Genomic DNA, 17,293 nt, shown 5'->3' with positions numbered 1-17,293 from the left:
TGATTTGATCATTGTCAGTTCAACTGGTCGACCCCCCCTGAAGCCGACCCAGAGACACATCTTCAGCCTGAAACTCCGCCAGCCCCTTTCAGCAGCTCAGTCAGTCACAGCACCTTCTCCATATGCTGCATAAATCTCATTTTGTATTTCAGTTGCATTTTTACCTTTCTTGAAATAATAAAGCATAATATGCCAAATTTAACTTATACTGAGTACATCACGAGAAACATTGGGCTGGAAGAAGCACAAGCTGGAATCAAGATTGCCAAGAGAAATATCAATAATCTCAGATATGCAGATGACACCACCCTTATGGCAGAAAGTGAAGAGGAACTAAAAAGCCTCTTGATGAAGCTGAAAGTGGAGAGTGAAACAGTTGGCTTAAAGCTCAACATTCAGAAAACGAAGATCATGGCATCCAGTCCCATCACTTCATGGGAAATAGATGGGGAAACAGTGTCAGACTTTGTTTTTTTGGGCTCCCAAATCACTGCAGATGGTGACTGCAGCCATGAAATTTAAAGATGCTTACTCCTTGGAAGGAAAGTTATGACCAACCTAGATAGCACATTCAAAAGCAAAGACATTACTTTGTCAACAAAAGTCCATCTAGTCAAGGCTATGGTTTTTCCACTGGTCACATATGGATGTGAGGGTTGGACTATAAAGAAAGCTGAGCGCTGAAGAATTGATGCTTTTGAACTGTGGTGTTGGAGAAGACTCTTGAGAGTCCCTTGGACTGCAAGGAGATCCAACCAGTCCATTCTAAAGGAGATCAGTCCTGGGTGTTCATTGGAAGGACTGATGCTGAAGCTGAAACTCCAGTACTTTGGCCACCTGATGCAAAGAAGTGAGTGATTTGAAAAGACCCTGATGCTGGGAAAGATTGAGGGCAGGAGGAGAGGGGACGACAGCAGATGAGATGGTTGGATGTCATCACCGAGTCAATGGACATGGGTTTGGGTGGGCTCCGGGAGTTGGTGATAGACAGGGAGGCCTGGCGTGCTGCTGTCCATGGGGTCGCAAAGAGTCGGACACAACCGAGAAACTGAACTGAACTGAACTGAATATGCCAAAAATGTAGCCTTTTTCTTCCATGTTCAATATTAAAATGGCTACACAAAAATTCACCAATTTTGATAACTTTTTAAATGCACACTGATATGACAGCTATCACAATACAATCTAATTGTTTCTAATGAAGTTAGGGGCTTCCCTGGCGGCTCAGTGGTAAAAACCCACCTGCCAATGCAGGAGACAGGTTCAGTCCCTGGTTGGGAAGATCCCCTGGAGAAGGAGATGGCAGCCCTTCAGTATTCTTGCCTGGAAAATCCCATGGACAGAGGAGGCTGGCAGGCTGCATCCCATGGGGTCGCAAAGAGTCGGACACGACTGAGTGACTAAAATGACAACAAAAGTGGCCCTAGAGCCAGCTTACAGGAAACACACGAACCAACGTTTTGGCCAACCCAATTCTTGGCGTCTGGTCCCATCACTTCATGGCAAATAGATGGGAAAACAATGGAAACAGTGACAGACTTTATTTTCTTGGGCTCCAAAATCACAGCAGAAGGTGACCGCAGCCAAGAAATTAAAAGACGCTTGCTCCTTGGAAGAAAAACTATGACAAACCTAGATAGCATATTAAAAAGGCAGAGACATTTCCTTGCCGACAAAGTTCTGTCTAGTCAAAGCTGTGGTTTTTCCAGTAGTCATGTATGGATGGGAGAGTTAGACCATAAAGAAGGCTGAGAGCCAAAGAATTGATGCCTTTGAACTGTGGTGTTGAAGACTCTTGAGAGTCCCTTGGACTGCAAGGAGATCCAACCAATCCATCCTAAAGGAAATCAGTCCTGAATACTCATTGGAACAACTGATCCTGAAGTTGAAGCTCCAATACTTTGTCCACCTGATGCAAAGAACTGACTCATTTGAAAAGACCCTGATGCTGAGAAAGATTGAAGGCGGGAGGAGAAGGGGACGACAGAGGATGAGATGGTTGGATGGCATCACCAACTCGATGGACATGGGTTTGGGTGAACTCCAGGAGTTGGTGATGGACAGGGAGGCCTGGCGTGCTGCAGTCCATAGGGTTGCAAAGAGTTGGACATAACTGAGTGACTGAATAGCAACAATACTTTGTTTAAGGTAAAGGAGATAAAGAGTTAACAAGATCGAGGAAGACAATTAGATGGAGTGAAAGTACAGTCTTCTATTAGGTAATAAGCAAAGTCATGAATGGTCATCACTTCATCTAGCTAATATAGAAGGAATATTTTGTAATTTCTGTTCTCTAAAAATGCATATTCTTTGTCTACTGCTGCTGCTGCTGCTAAGTCACTTCAGACGTGTCCGACTCTGTGCGACCCCATAGGCGGCAGCCCACCAGGCTCCCCCCTCCCTGGGATTCTCCAGGCAAGAACACTGGAGTGGGTTGCCACTTCCTTCTCCAATGCATGAAAGTGAAAAGTGAAAGTGAAGTTGCTCAGTCGTGTCCGACTCTTTGCAACCCCATGGGTTGCAGCCCACCAGGCTCCTCCACCCATGGGATTTTTCAGGCAAGAGTACTGGAGTGGGTTGCCATTGCCTTCTCCATATTCTGTGTCTATAATACATCAATTATAAAAAGAGAGTTAATCAAAGATCTTGAACCAGCACAATATGTTTCAAGCTGAGCTCATAAAATCCAAAGGTACCCTTTAACCTTTTAAAAAAATTTATATTGGAGTATAGTTGACTTGCGTGAAAGTGAAGTCGCTCAGTCGTGTCCAACTCTTTGTGACCCCATGGACTGTAGCCTACCAGGCTCTGCGGTCCATGGGATTTTCCAGGCAAGATTACTGGAGTGGGCTGCCATTTCCTTCTCCAGGGGATCTTCCCAACCCAGGGATCGAACCTGGGTCTCCTGCACTGCAGACAGACGCTTTACCGTCTGAGCCACCAGGGAAGCCCCATCGCTGACTTGCAATGCTGTGTGAGGTTCAGGTGCACAGCAAAGTGACTTAGTTACACGTATACACGTATCGTTCTTTTTCAGATTCGTTTCCCATATAGGTTATTAGAGTGTTGAAGAGAGTTCTCCACGATGCCCTTCAGCCTTTTAACAAACAAAAAGCGGGAAACAATAGTAAGGGCAAGTTGTGTTTCTGCTTGCCTCAGTCATGGAAGTCTGAATGCCGCATGTGCACATGCACACCGTGTCATGACGTAAAATGCACTTCTTCTTGCGCATTATTCTTTAAAGTTTGAAAACTTTTCAAAAAATTAGAGTAGAGAAATCGAATGGAGCACTGCTGATGAAAAGCTAACCAAAGTCAATGGAGTCATGATTTTTTTTTCAAACTTTAAACTTTTTATTTTGTATTAGGGTATAGCCAATTAACAGTGTCGTGGAAGATTTAGGTGAACAGAGAAGGGACTCAGCCATGGATATACATGTATCCATTCTCCCCAACCCTCTTCCATCCAGACTGCAACACAACATTAAGTAGAGTTCTATGTGCTCTACAACAGGTCCTTGCTGCTTATCCATTTTGAATATAGTAGGTGTCCATAGGGTCACACAGAGTTGGACACGACTGAAGCGACTTAGCAGCAGCAGCATGTACAAGAGTCGTGTTTTTTTTTTAATGAAGACTCAGCAGAAAGAGGTTCCATGCAATGCTGTGCCAGTTTCAACATCCACATTTCTTTTAGTCTTCCTTTTGTAGCTTATTACTTGCCTAAGTAAACTGCCTACAAATGACACTTATTTTTACCCTTTATAATATAGTGTCCTTTAAAATAGTACTCTAGTGTATAGAGATAATCATATTTTACACAGAAAAAAATCTCAAACATGATCCCTGTTTTTCATTTCCCTAACACTGGCTGACTTCCAGCCTCTTGGGACCTCAATATCTTCTTATGCTTCTTTTTTATATAAAACGCAAAGGTGAAAAGATTGCTGAAATTGCTTTGGTTTTGAAGTGTGACTGTTTTGATTTAGTGGAAAGGCAGACATTTTTCTGTACCAATCTTTCCCGAGTACTTGGACCACAAGGCTAAGATCAAAATATGAATCACTTTGCAGTACACCTGAAACTAACAAAATATGCTAAGTCAACAAAACTTCAATAAATTCCTTTTTTAAATTATTGTTCTCCTTGCAACCACAAATCCCAGTTGCAATGGGATTGAAATACTTTGCTGGGAATGAAGAGTTCTCTGGATGTTGGCCTATAAACCCCAATCTTACACCCCAAAGCACACACCCCCAGCTGGTGATCAACCAACATCAGCTTCCCGGGCTTCCCTGGAGGTCCAGTGGTGAAGAACGTGCCTCTCAGTCCCTGATCAGGGAAGATCCCACATGCCACGGAGAAGTGACCCAAACTGAAGAGTCTGCGCTCTAGAGCCGTGAGCCACAACAACCGAAGTCCGTGAGTCTGGAGCCCACGCTCCACGATAAGAGAGCCGCAAGGAGAAGCCCACGCACCCCAACCAGAGAGCGGGCCCCGTGGGAGCGAAGACCCAGCTCAGCCAGAAGCAACAGAGAAGTAAATAAAAGGATGAGCCGCCTCCCTCGTCTCAAAGAGCACCGCTCGCTGTCTGACTGCCCACCCGCACCCACGTGTGCTTGTGAAACTCAGGACTCTGTGTTTACCACACTCTTTAGGAACATACGCGTACGTGTCAGAAAATTCCATTGCAGAAACTCACATTTCAAGGGTTGTCTGGGCTGCTATTTGAGGACCCCGGCCGAGGTTTCCTCTCTTTCCAGCACTCAGGTTCTTGCAGAGCAGGAAAGACAGTCTGGCAAGAACGAGGACAGGACTTCCAAACAGAAGAAAGACAACCTGTGCCTTGCCGAGTGACTCAGTGCCGGCCCTGTGCTCCCTGAGTCACAGCCGGTCCATCACCCACACCCTGGAGGGCATCCTGCTGACAGAGACGGCCACCGTCCCGGCTGCCAGATCGCTGGCATTCCGTGAGGAAATTATGTCCTTCTCTGCATCTACTGATTTAGTGCCCTGGCACGGGGAAACTTTTCGGAAAGGAAAAGCAGAACTGGGTTGCGATCACAGCAACGATGATCTAGCCAGGACCTGTTATTGCAGAGCAGTTCAGACCTGACCCCTGCTTTCTGCAATCACGCTGTTCACTAACATGTGACGACAGCTGAAACGGGCATGGCATTCAGGGGGCGGCGATATCTGTGGGTCTAGAACCATCAACAGAAACTTCATGCATGTGACAGGGGTTAAGCTGAATCTCGAACTAAGAGTAAGAAACACATAAGACAGGGAAAAGGAAGGTCATTTCCAGAAGTGGGAAGAACGAAGTGTCCAAAAGTGCGGAGGCAGAAACGCACCTGGCCTGTCGGCATGGATCCAGAGTCAACATGAGATGTTATCTCTGTGATCTGCATCTTGCATCCCACATTTGAGCAAAGGAGTATATCCGCCCCATCTCATTAAAGCAACATGACTCATACAGCAGGTCTCACTAGGCAGCTTTTCTCCGGATCTGCATTCTATAAAACCGTGTCCTAGGAAGTGTGAAACTCTTCCTATCGCCGCTTTTTGGTTAATCGGGAACCCCATTCTCCCACATCTCTTTGATCTGATCTGCTTCTGGAGTGAGAGATCTTGGTCAATTACAGAACTGGGTGAAATTCGATCAAAAGAGTCCATTACTATATTGCACAATACTGCTGAGACCTGGAAAGGGTGGAAGAAAAGGCTAAGGAGGATCTCTATTAGAAAGAAACTTAAGTAGAAAAAATTAAACATTGACCCACAGAACTATTAATAAAATACCGCCTCATGTTATAGGAAGATGAGCCACAAACAGATTAAATGTCTATTTCATTTGAAGCTTAGAATCAGCATGGTCTCTGTAGGCACATCTGAATCATTGAGTTGATATGACTCACGTCTTACCTCGAGGCTGCTATTGACTGTTGCCTAGTATGGGCACTGCACAAAAAAAGCACCAGCCCTGGAAAGCGGGCTCTCTACTTGCCATGACACAGGAGGACAGAGAATGCCGCCGGCAACATCAACAAACACTGCTGCGCTCATCAGGCCAGCAGCTACCACAGCCGCCGCAACAGTGCACGCTGGGGCAATGCGGGATGGGATAGGATAGAATACGAGCCAAAGAGAGACAAGGTTCACATCAAAGCAGTGGTTTCAGTGAGCTCAGACTCTTGCATCTTCACATTCATAGAAAAGTGCTAAATTCATTCGTTTGAGATGCCTGTTTTTCTTTAATTAACAGTCATCTTTTGATGCTCCCACTACCCGGCTTTCGTTGCCAAAACAAACCTGGTGTGTATAACTGGCTCCTCCCTCCCCTGTTTGGAGCCGTCCCTAGATGAACCTGAGGGGCTGTGCCCGGGGCTTAAGTCCTCAGCAGATCTGCCAGATAAACAGCTCTCCCTGTGAGGTTGTGCTTCTTTCATTGTTTCAGTTGACACATATGTGTGACGCTACATCTGTCCAGATGAAGCATTTTCTAATTCTACCTGGCTGGGGCATAGTTTTTTTAATTCATCCATCCAGAGAGGAAACCTTTCTCTCATTAGCTCAAAAGCTTCTTAGAGGTTAATTGGGAGTTCTGGTCCTCCTGCATGCAAGCTTTATTAATAAACACGTTGTAGCTTACTCAACTTTCTCAATATTGGGGATAAACAAACAAGAAGCTGGAGAATAGATGGGGCAGAATTAATTTAGTCCATTCTTCGGAATGCTGTCCCTGCATGAGCTCCCCTGCTACCCCCGTGTCAGCGCACCCAGCAAGAGGCACGGCCCTCTTACCTCGCTCTCCTGGTGAGCCGGGCACACCTGCATTTCCTGGGAAGCCCGGGGCACCTGGGGGTCCTTGCTCACCAGGGGTTCCCGGGGAGCCCGGCCTCCCAGGCTCTCCAGGAGGCCCCTGGATGGTCCGCACTGATGACGAGTGGCTGGGAATCTGGTTAAGGATGGCCGTGTACCTGGACATGTGACCTGAGACGGGAAGGACAAAGACAGCATCCGATGAACGGTCATACATGCAATGGAAGAACTGGATGTACTATTTGTCAAGGCTCCGAACAATTCTGTTAGACACCCACCAAGGCATGAGGCACATCCCTCTGAAATAAGTTTATTTCCAAATGAAAAGATCCTGCATTTCCCTTTGGATGATATTAGCAGCTGGACTGTGTTCAAATTCCATCTCATGCATTTGGAATTCCACAGCTCACGTCAGCATCTCAGTAAGTATCACTGAGCAGAAGTCATAAATTTTACCTTTACCCCCAACATTTATCTGACCCCTAAACCCTCACCCAGCAGCCCCTTTTCTCCAGCAATTTCCACCCAAATGATTTGTCTTCTTTCCTAACCCACAAAGCCTGCCCCACCCTCTTGCTCACAAATCCCCAGACAAGTGCTGTGTTTCAACTCATCTCTTCATTGCCAAGCCTTTTTGCAGAAACCTTTACTTGAGTCCCAGCTGCAGAAACTCTCACTAGCTTTATTATTTTTTTAAATTTGGCTTTCTCTCATTATCCCTTAACTCAGTTGAGCCTGTAAGAATGGATGTTAATAATTACAAGTAAAAACTGAGAAAATATTTGATATCATAATTCCCCATTTTCCCAGAATCATCAGTAGACAACATTTCCCTACAGAAGTGAATTTTCCAAATGACTATTATTTATTCCTTTTTAAATATCCAACCCTAATAAGGAATGGCAACAATTTCTAGAGGGATGATTTCTAAGATACAGTCAATGCCTTCTTAAGCCTAGGAGCAGGACTGTCATTAGGACTGGGTGGCTGCTGACGCGGGCCCGCCAGGAGGCACATTCGTGAAAGTCAGCGTAGGAGCAGACGTGTCCGCCTCTGCTGTTTCAGCTTCCTGCTCTGATAAAGGGGCCGTCCTCCACTACTTCTCCAGAGGTGATCACTGGAGCCTCACACAGTTCAACCTTTCCTAGCATAATTCTTCTGATTAGCTCTGGACGAAAAACCAGACAACCGAGCAAGTGAGGAATTATAAGCCACGTGGTAACCAAGCTCTGAGGCAGAGCTGAAGGGAGGAAAGATAAAGCTCGGATGACAGAGACACGGCTCTGGGGAGGCTGAGCTGTGCTCATGGGGCCACATGCAGTCTCTGCCGTATTCTTCTCCGACAAGGACGTTGACAGGCAGGCCCTCCCCATTTTACAGGCCTGTTTCAGCTCTGGTATAACCCCGCTGGTTTCCGAGAAATTATTCACAGGAATCTGACAATTCCTGAGGGGAAAAACTGGATTTTGAAATCTCAATTGTTAGGCCACGTTTCAAACAATCACATATCTGCATAACATTTCTATTCCAAAGTGGAATAAGACAGTAACTATTGTGATATAGTCCTTATGTTATGGTCAATGAGTCATATTAGGATTTAACCCTTAGGTTTCCTTAAAACAATTCAGTACCCATTTACACTGTATACTTGCAATGAGAAACCTACAAATAATCCAAGACACAGGTTAGCTGCAGACGCATTCTACTTAATGTTCAGTTTCCCTTCTGTAATTAATTGTGGTTTCAGAGATTCTTATTTTGGTATTAAATTTAAGTAGTTTTACTTGTAAATATCTCACACACACTAGTGTACTATATAACATAAAACGCACTAAAGTTAAAATAGAGGGAGCATTTAAAATAGAGGGAAAGTTCAGGTTTAAGGTGAGGAAATGGGACAGGCGTGACGTAACGTGTGCTCCGGTGCAGTTTTCGGCGTGGACCCGAGGATCCCGTCAAATGCCACGTGAGGCCTGTACCCGCGTGTGCGTGTGCTTCTGTGTTTGTCTTTTATGGCATAAGTCTTACAGAGAAGGGCCTTGGGCTAACCAAAGAAAAGGATAAGAAAGAGAGATTGATTTAAGTCTGGAGATTGGGAGGCAGGTCTGCTGCCTCAGTTTGGCAGCTTTCAAGTCCTTAGCACTTGATGAAAAAGATTCATTTATTTGGAGAGATGAAGAAGGAATAGAAGATTTGATCTGGGAAGTCAAGTTAAACCTATACAAGCGAACAGGAGCTTCCAGACAAACAGCAGAGAGGGATCTGCGTCTGCATCATCGCTGTAGAAGGCCAGGGTAATCCGTAATGAGATTACATCTAAAGAGGCAGTGACCTCAGGTGGGTCAGTGATGGCCAGTTGTAAAGCTAGTGGGTATGCACCAAGACAACGCTGAGTTTATACTTGTGCAAAAGGCGAATTTCCATTTGGCCGAGAAACAGCGAACATTGGTGACTACAGCGCACTTACTCTGGATGAGCTGCTCGCACACCTGGCGTGCCACCGCTCTCACCATGGCTTGAGACTGAAGGTCGCCCTGGAGGAGAGAAAAAGCAGACCCCTGACTACCGACCACGGCCCAGCCCGTGGCAGGACCTCCAGGAGGGAGCTGGGACTTGACCCACTGTTGCAACCGGGCCCTTCGCTGCCGAGCAACAGGCAGGATGGCCCACCGCGCACACGGGGAAGGTGGGAGCACCCCACACGCGCCGTGCGAGGCTCCTGAGAGCCCGCGTTAGACGAAGACGCTCAAGTACGCACTTCCGGTCCCAGATTCTTAAAAAATTTAAGTGTTTGAAACAAACCCATTAACTATATATTATTTAATGCCTTCTTTATCACTCTTTAGAGCTTATAAAATATGGCACTTTCTCAAGCGGTGGCTTATTGAATACTAATAGCAACCAGAGGAAAGATGCTAAATCCATTTATAGAGTTAAAAACTTACAAACCAAGTTTTCACCGAGGTCATCGGGTGAGCCCAAGGTCACCACTGCGTCTATCAGAAGAGACTGCACGATTATCTGAGCAGCGGCACAGTTTCTCAAAGGAGAGAAAAGGCCCCTGAAATAACCTGTTTTAGGTCTCACAGCCAGTGCTCTGACCCCGCACGTCATTGTTTTCCTGGGTGCAGATATCGGAAACACGCAAGCCGCGATCTACCGCTTGGCGTTTTGAGCAGAGCGTTTACTTCTCTGAAACCTTTCCCATCCTCTGTATAATGTCTTCATTAAACCCTCTCTGTGAGTTAAATGAGTGACCCTCTCTGTTTCATCCCTAAACAAATGCTTCAGATCACCTAGCTGGACTAGCAGAGCTGCAACGAGAAGCCAGCTGGCCTGACCTCCAGCCCGTGGGGTGGATCCGCTTGTCAGGTGCTCACAGTCGGGTGAGCTGGGGTGGTGGGGGCGGGTAGTGAAGCGATGACTGACCCGGACAGAGAACCGCCCTCCCTCGCCAGGCTCCCGGACAAAGCTACGCAGCCAAGAGATACTCACCCTCTCTCCCCTCTCTCCCTTTGCTCCAGGGACACCCTGCAAAATAGTAAATTGTCGAGTTAGGATGCTGCACTCAGCCAAGCATAATGATGGCGCGTCTTTTCTGATTGTGCGACGAGGTTTTCCTTAGCGCTCATCATTCTGCAGCGAGAGTAGACACGCAGCCACAGGAATAAACAAATAGCAGCCTGTCATCCCGCCAAGCAGCAACGTCTCTGTGTTGTGTTGTGTTTCCTTGTTGGTTATCCATTTATTTAAATTTATTTATTTGTAATTGAAGGATAACTGCTTTATAATATTGTGCTGGTCTCTGCCATACATCAACATGAAGCGGCGAAGGTAGACATGTGTCCCCTCCCTCCTGAAGCGCCTCCCACCTCCCTCCCCATCCCAGCCCTCCAGGATTTACGGAACCGGGTTTGAGTTCCCTGGGTCACACAGCAACTTCCCACTGCGATCTGTTTAACACATGCTAGTGTAAGCGTCCGTGTGACTCTCTCCGTCTGCCCCGCTCTCTCCTCCCTTCCCGCCCCTCGTGTCCATCAGTCTCTTCTCTGCGTCCAGGCCTCCACTGTGGTCCCACAGACACTTTAAACATTTTACTCGCCCAGTCTCTGCATGCAAAGTCACAGTACGCGTGAACACAAAATTGGGGTCCTGCAGCAATACCGCCTTGTAATACAGTGTCACTGGATAAATCATCCACTCTTTTCACACGAAACGCCTCTCTCTCCTGATGCTGTGCAATCGATGTCACACGTCTCTGCTGCGAAGAGACATGGTTTTCATTTTTGAAAGCATATCTCTCACAGAAAGGAAAACATCTTCCAACCTCAGAGCTCAAGTGAAAGGTGGAATCTGTGAAATGCTAGCTCTTCACCCTGCTACTCCATTCGGGATTAACAGCACGTGAGGCCTTCTCCCCGATTCTCCCTGGTAATGTGAGCCTGTATTAACGTGAATGTCCCAGCTGAACTATTGTTTTGTTTTGTGGCTTAGCTACTCTTTGACCCATAGGAAACCTTACCGTATCTGTAAAAACTTTTGCTGAAAAACAATGGCCTTTTTTTTTTTTTTAAGTGTTTCTGCAATGAAATTACATGTATAATGCAAAACACGTGTCTTCAGAAGACTTTCTTCTTCTTGTTTCAACTCCAAGGCAGGGTAATAGATTTACTGAACAACACTTTTTATAACCTCTACCAGAAGGATAGTAAGTGCCATTTACAGATGGAATTTGTCACGCTGTCAGGCTGTCCCCAGTTGTTACTATAATCTCAGAGGTCTCAAATCAGTCTCTTTTCCAAAAATCTCTATTCAGTTAGTCATCCAAAATGAGAATTCCGTGTTCATTCCAGTGTGTGCAGGTAAACTGGCTTTCTGGAAAAATGAAACGCCCTCACCTGTACTGTCTGCGGCTGTCAGAGGTGTAAATACTTGTACTGGGGCTGATTCAGGCGACAAACGCGCGTCTCTGTCTCCGAGGGTGGAGTTCCGGAAGGACGAGGAGCGCCACGCCCACTCCCTGAGCCGGCAGCCAGGCCCCGCCCCCGCCCTGTCCCCCTTCCTTCCCCTGCTTCCCGCACGCCTGTCTCTCACACACTCACACGTTTTGTTTCGTGTTGCTCTTGGCCGTCCCCTGTGACACCTGAGAGCTTACTTCCCTGACCAGGGGCTGGATCCGAGCCCCTGCAGTGGGAGCTCGGGGTCTTCATCACTGGCCCACCGAGGAATGCCCCCCACACTTCAGCATCGCAGCTCCTCTCATACCCACCCCTCTGTTCCACTACCCAGCTGCAGCCCCAACCATCTCACGCCAGGGCATTCGCACCTTCCTTCAAGCCAGCTTCCCTAACGAAAGACCCTCCTCTTCAGTTCATCCTCTGCACAACCACGAGTCTCGTCCTCCTGATGCAGTTCAGGATGCAGTTCAGGAAGCTGAGTGACTTCGGACCGACAGCAGCTCTTCCTGTATTCAGAGTCACCCGGTGACTCTTAGATATCCATGTGACAAAGTCAGAGTCCTCGCTTTCAAAGACATGTTACTGATCCGTGGCCTCAACTTCCACTATCGTCTGCTTATCAAAAGTAAAACTTCTCATTCCCGCAGACCTGGTCTAGTCAGTATATCAGAACACTTGTGAGAAAGGTATTAAGAGAATATCTTATATACCAAGTATCAGCAATATTCTAATGCAATACTCAATTCAAAGACCACCTATTTCATACTAAATCTTTATTATTGTATATATTTAACCATGTGTATGCTCAGTTGCTCAGTCATGTCAGACTCTTTGTGACCCTGTGGACTGTAGCCTGCCAGGCTCCTCTGTCCATGGACTTCTCCAGGCAAGAATACTGGAGTGGGTTGCCATTTCCTCCTCCAAGGGCTCTTCCAAACCTAGTGAAGTCTCCTATCTCTCCTGTTTGGCAGATGGGTTCTTTACCATACTGCCACCTGGGAAGCCCCCATTTAACAATGTTAACACAAAGATTTCTCTTCTCTTTATGTAGATGGTAAGATCGCTAATGCTGGGGACCATAACTTATATTACTTTATATTTCCAAAACCACCTAGCCCATTTTTTCCATAAAAGAGTCACTTGAATATTCAGCTAAGTGCAATATTAAATTAAAATATTTATTATACATCTAGGACTGCTGCCTACTTCATTTTCAAGCATTTGATGCAATACAAAACCAAAAATCAGCAAACAAAAATTAGCATGTGTTCCTCATCTTTAATAAACCAAGAAATTGTTTGTAGATACTAGTGGTTTAAAACTCAAGCTGCTTTTACCATGTGCCAGGTAAACATCTCAGCACATTAATTCATTTAAGCCATCTAACACCTGGTAAGGTGAACTCATTTAATCCCTGCAAGACTCCTGTAAGATAAGCTCATTTACTCTTTACAACCCTGTGAGATGCTACTTCCATTTTCTTGTTGCTCACTCAGTCGTGTCCGACTCTTTGCCGCCCCATGGACTGCAGCACGCCAGGCCTCCCTGTCCATCACCAGCTCCTGGAGCTTACTCAAACTCCTGTCCATTGAGTCTGTGGTGCCATCCAACCATCTCATCCTCTGTCATCCCCTTCTCCTCCTGCCTTCAATCCCTCCCAGCATCGGGGTCTTTTCCAATGAGTCAGGTCTTTGCATCAGGTGGCCAAAGTATTAGAGTTTCAGCTTCAACATCAATCCTTCCAGTGAACACCCAGGACTGACCTCCTTTAGGATGGACTGGTTGGATCTCCTTGTAGTCCAAGGAACTCTCAAGAGTCTTCTCCAACACCACAGTTTCAAAACATCAATTCTTCAGCACTCAACTTTCTTTAGAGTCCAACTCTCACATGCATACATGACCACTGGAAAAACCATAGCCTTGACTAGACGGACTTTATTGGCAAAGTAACGTCTCTGCTTTTTACATATAAGGAGAGTGATGCATTGAGAGGATAAATAAATTGCCCAAGGTCACACAATAAGAAATGGAAAATCTGGGACCAGAATCCATTCAGCTGGGCTCCAGAACCCTTGCCCTCCACAGTACACTCTACTGCTGCCAGGAAAGAGAGCACTGCTCAACACATTTGCTAGCCTGAATCTTCTACTTCAGTGTAGGTAATATTTTTCTTAATGCAGTAATTTAAAAAGCAAACAAACATCTCCCAAATCTCACTCCAGTCATTCAGAATTAGTCTTTGAGTCATTTCTTAAAATCTATTTCATCTTGAATATTTTTTGTTTCTGAACCAACATATTCTTAATGTTTCCATTGCTAGCGATCATGTGTTAACTCTTCCTATTTGAAACTTGGACAGAGAAACGGCAGTGCAAGCCTGAGTGATAAGGTAAACGGATGGCATCAGGTGTCGGCGCCTCTGGTGTGCAGAGACTGATGCGTTTAAAGAGGCCCGAAATTCCTCACACTCAGCCTCCCAATGCTTGTGACTAAGTAGCTGCAGGGCACAGCAAGGTGGTCTCCAGGAAACCACATATGTACACTTAGTGAACATATCTGAACGACAAGAAATTATTTTCTTATTCCAACTTCTCTGATGTCTTTCCTTTGATCTTTCGTTTTGCAAAATAAAAGAAAAACAAACTCAAAATTCCTGAGTGAACGAAGGTCCGTAACTCCACCAAAACAAGCTTTGATGGAAAACACACAGTCCCTGTAGATGTCGGCAAGAAAAAGTGGCATATTTTCCTTTGATTTCAGGAACACTTGAAATGCAAAGAAAAGAAAATACAGTAGCTACATTCATAGATTTATAGAATTTTAGTGCTGAAGGAAAGAAGAAATATCTCATGGTCCAAGTCCCAAATATTAGGTGTTTGCTAACTAAAATCAAAACACCCCTAGCTCAGCTCTAAGAGTTGAGCTTCCATCAGTTCAGCTCAGTTCAGTCGCTCAGTCATGTCCGACTCTTTGTGATCCCATGAAACGCAGCACGCCAGGCCTCCCTGTCCATCACCAACTCCCGGAGTTCACTCAGACTCACATCCAACGAGTCAGTGATGCCATCCAGCCATCTCATCCTCTGTCATCCCCTTCTCCTCCTGCCCCCAATCCCTCCCAGCATCAGAGTCTTTTCCAATGAGTCAACTCTTTGCATGAGGTGGCCAAAGTACTGGAGTTTCAGCTTTAGCATCATTCCTTCCAAAGAAATCCCAGGGCTGATCTCTTTCAGAATGGACTGGTTGGATCTCCTTGCAGTCCAAGGGATTCTCAAGAGTCTTCTCCAACACCACAGTTCAAAAGCATCAATTCTTCAGTGCTCAGCCTTCTTCACAGTCCAACTCTCACATCCATACATAACCACAGGAAAAACCATAGCCTTGACTAGATGGACCTTTGTTGGCAAAGTAATGTCTCTGCTTTTCAATATGCTATCTAGGTTGGTCATAACTTTTCTTCCATGGAGTAAGCGTCTTTTAATTTCATGGCTGCAGTCACCATCTGCAGTGATTTTGGAGTCCAAAAAAATAAATTCTGACACTGTTTCCCCATCTGTTTCCCATGAAGTGATGGGACCAGATGCCATGATCTTCATTTTCTGAATGCTGAGCTTTAAGCCAACTTTTTCACTCTCCTCTTTCACCTTCATCAAGAGGCTTTTTGGCTCCTCTTCACTTTCTGCCTTAAGGGTGGTGTCATCTGCATATCTGAGCTTCCATGCCTGACCCTTAGTCTGTAAAACTAATCTCCTCATACTCACCTGAGTACCAGCCTAACTAGAATGTAATCACACTTTTGCTCTTTGTTTTAACAAACGCTTATTAAGCAGGATAAGTCCCCTACGCACGAACCTTCAAGCTGTGAACTTGCAAAGATGCAGACCCGCGCTCCATCAGTGGCAGGTGTGGGTGGGGCACATGGCCCCCACCCACGCTGATGCCCTCAGCTCGCCCGTATCCCACCCTCCGGTCAGTACCCCCTCCTGCTCACTTGACGCCTGCCCCGTGTGCCAGCTGTCGTCCTGGATGACTGCACTTTGCCAGGAACTGTACTGCAAGATTAAACATGTTTTCTTTACTTATCGTGTTTTTCGGTACTGTTTGTGTGAGAAGTACTGTAAAGCTGTCACAGTGCAGTAATCCTGCTGACTGTGCCAGGTGGGTACCTAGGCTGACTTTGCTGGACTCATGAACAAACTGGATTTATGGAGGCACTCTCAGAATGGAACTCCTTTGTACGGAATGGACTTACTGTACCCTTGGCGATGCTGAACTGGGATCTAGGAGTCACAAAGAACATGAGTATGGTTTAAAAAAAAATCTGCCCTCAAGAAACTCTCCCTTTTGTGGAGAGATGGACGTTGACAGTTGAAATGCAGTCTCCCACCCGAGGAGGTAAGGCTGGGAGGGGGACCTCATACCGGAAGAGCACAGTTTTAGAGAGAAACCATCAGGAGCTCCCCAGGGGGAGAAAGGAGAAGCAGCGACCCAGACAAATGGAAGCGCTCCCCGCAAGGCACGCACGGTGCCAAACGGTATGAGGAACACTGGGAGAGCTTTCAGTAAAGCGGTGACTCAGCTCCGAGCTGGGCGTCTGGGGAGCCGCGTTGGAGGGAAAGCAAGGATTCAAACGAAGGACCACCTGCACCCGGCGGAACACAGGGGCCCCACCCACCGCTGCCAGGGGTCCAGTGAGGAGACTCAAGACAGGAAGTGACGCAACAGGAAGAGCTGCGCGACGAAGTTCTCTCGGCAACTGGAGGAAGGATCAGCCCAGCGGCAGAGTCAGGGGACCCGTTAGGGCGTCTGGGGACTATCTTTGAGAGAAACGAAGAGGGCTTGAGATTAGAGTTCTCAGAGCTGATGGTGACTGTGAAGTGGTGGCAGCAGTGATGAAGCGAGAGAGAGCTAAACAATACGAAAACGGACAGCACGGGGCTCGCCTGAGCTCGTCTTAGTTTCATTACAATCCCCCTCTGAAGGAGGCCACCCTCCTGTCTAAGTGGGGGCAGAGCACATCCATCTTTCAAGATCCACTGAAACGCTGCCTCCTCAGGAGCTGTTCTCCCCACCCCGCCACTCCAGGGACAGGGTAGATTCTGTATCCCTGCCTGTCTGTCTCCCTCAGCGGAAATTCATAACAACTTTCTGGCCTTTCCTGTAAGGCATTTCCCACTTTCTGCCTTTTGTTATATCCTCTTATATACTGAACAAAATTATCATCCTCTCTAGATTGTCCATGAATGTAAAAAAGTATCTTGGTCCTCTTTTGTGTCCCTCATGGACACCTACCTGTCCTTCACATCTCTTGTCCACATCGTTCAGTTCAGTTGCTCAGTGGTGTCCGACTCCTTGTGACCCCATGAACCACAGCACGCCAGGCCTCCCTGTCAATAACCAACTCCTGGAGCTTACTCAAACTCATATCGAGTCGGTGATGCCATCCAGCCACTTCATCCTCTGTCGCTCTCTTCTCCTCCTGCCCTCAATCTTTTCCAGCATCAGGGTCTTTTCA

General features: G+C 46.5%; 1 protein-coding gene across 9 annotated transcripts in view; it reads right to left on the bottom strand.

Moving 5' to 3' along the window:
* COL14A1 (collagen type XIV alpha 1 chain) overlaps positions 1 to 17,293 on the bottom strand; it is a 232,915-nt gene that overhangs the window by 22,060 nt on the left and 193,562 nt on the right. For all 9 annotated transcript variants that reach the window (XR_003038138.2, XR_001501879.2, XR_003038139.2 and 6 more), the window contains exons 43-45: positions 10,317 to 10,352; positions 9,289 to 9,355; positions 6,804 to 6,992 (exon numbers count right to left, since the gene is read on the bottom strand). Coding sequence is in view for 5 of the 9 variants with exons in the window: in XM_059874511.1 (XP_059730494.1) it covers positions 6,804 to 6,992; positions 9,289 to 9,355; positions 10,317 to 10,352 (292 nt within the window). In the remaining 4 variants the exon portion in view is untranslated. The remainder of the gene's footprint in view (positions 1 to 6,803; positions 6,993 to 9,288; positions 9,356 to 10,316; positions 10,353 to 17,293) is intronic.

Source organism: Bos taurus, chromosome 14, assembly GCF_002263795.3.
Source record: "Bos taurus isolate L1 Dominette 01449 registration number 42190680 breed Hereford chromosome 14, ARS-UCD2.0, whole genome shotgun sequence".
NCBI lineage: Eukaryota > Metazoa > Chordata > Mammalia > Artiodactyla > Bovidae > Bos > Bos taurus.
This window is presented reverse-complemented; position numbering and strand designations above follow the sequence as displayed.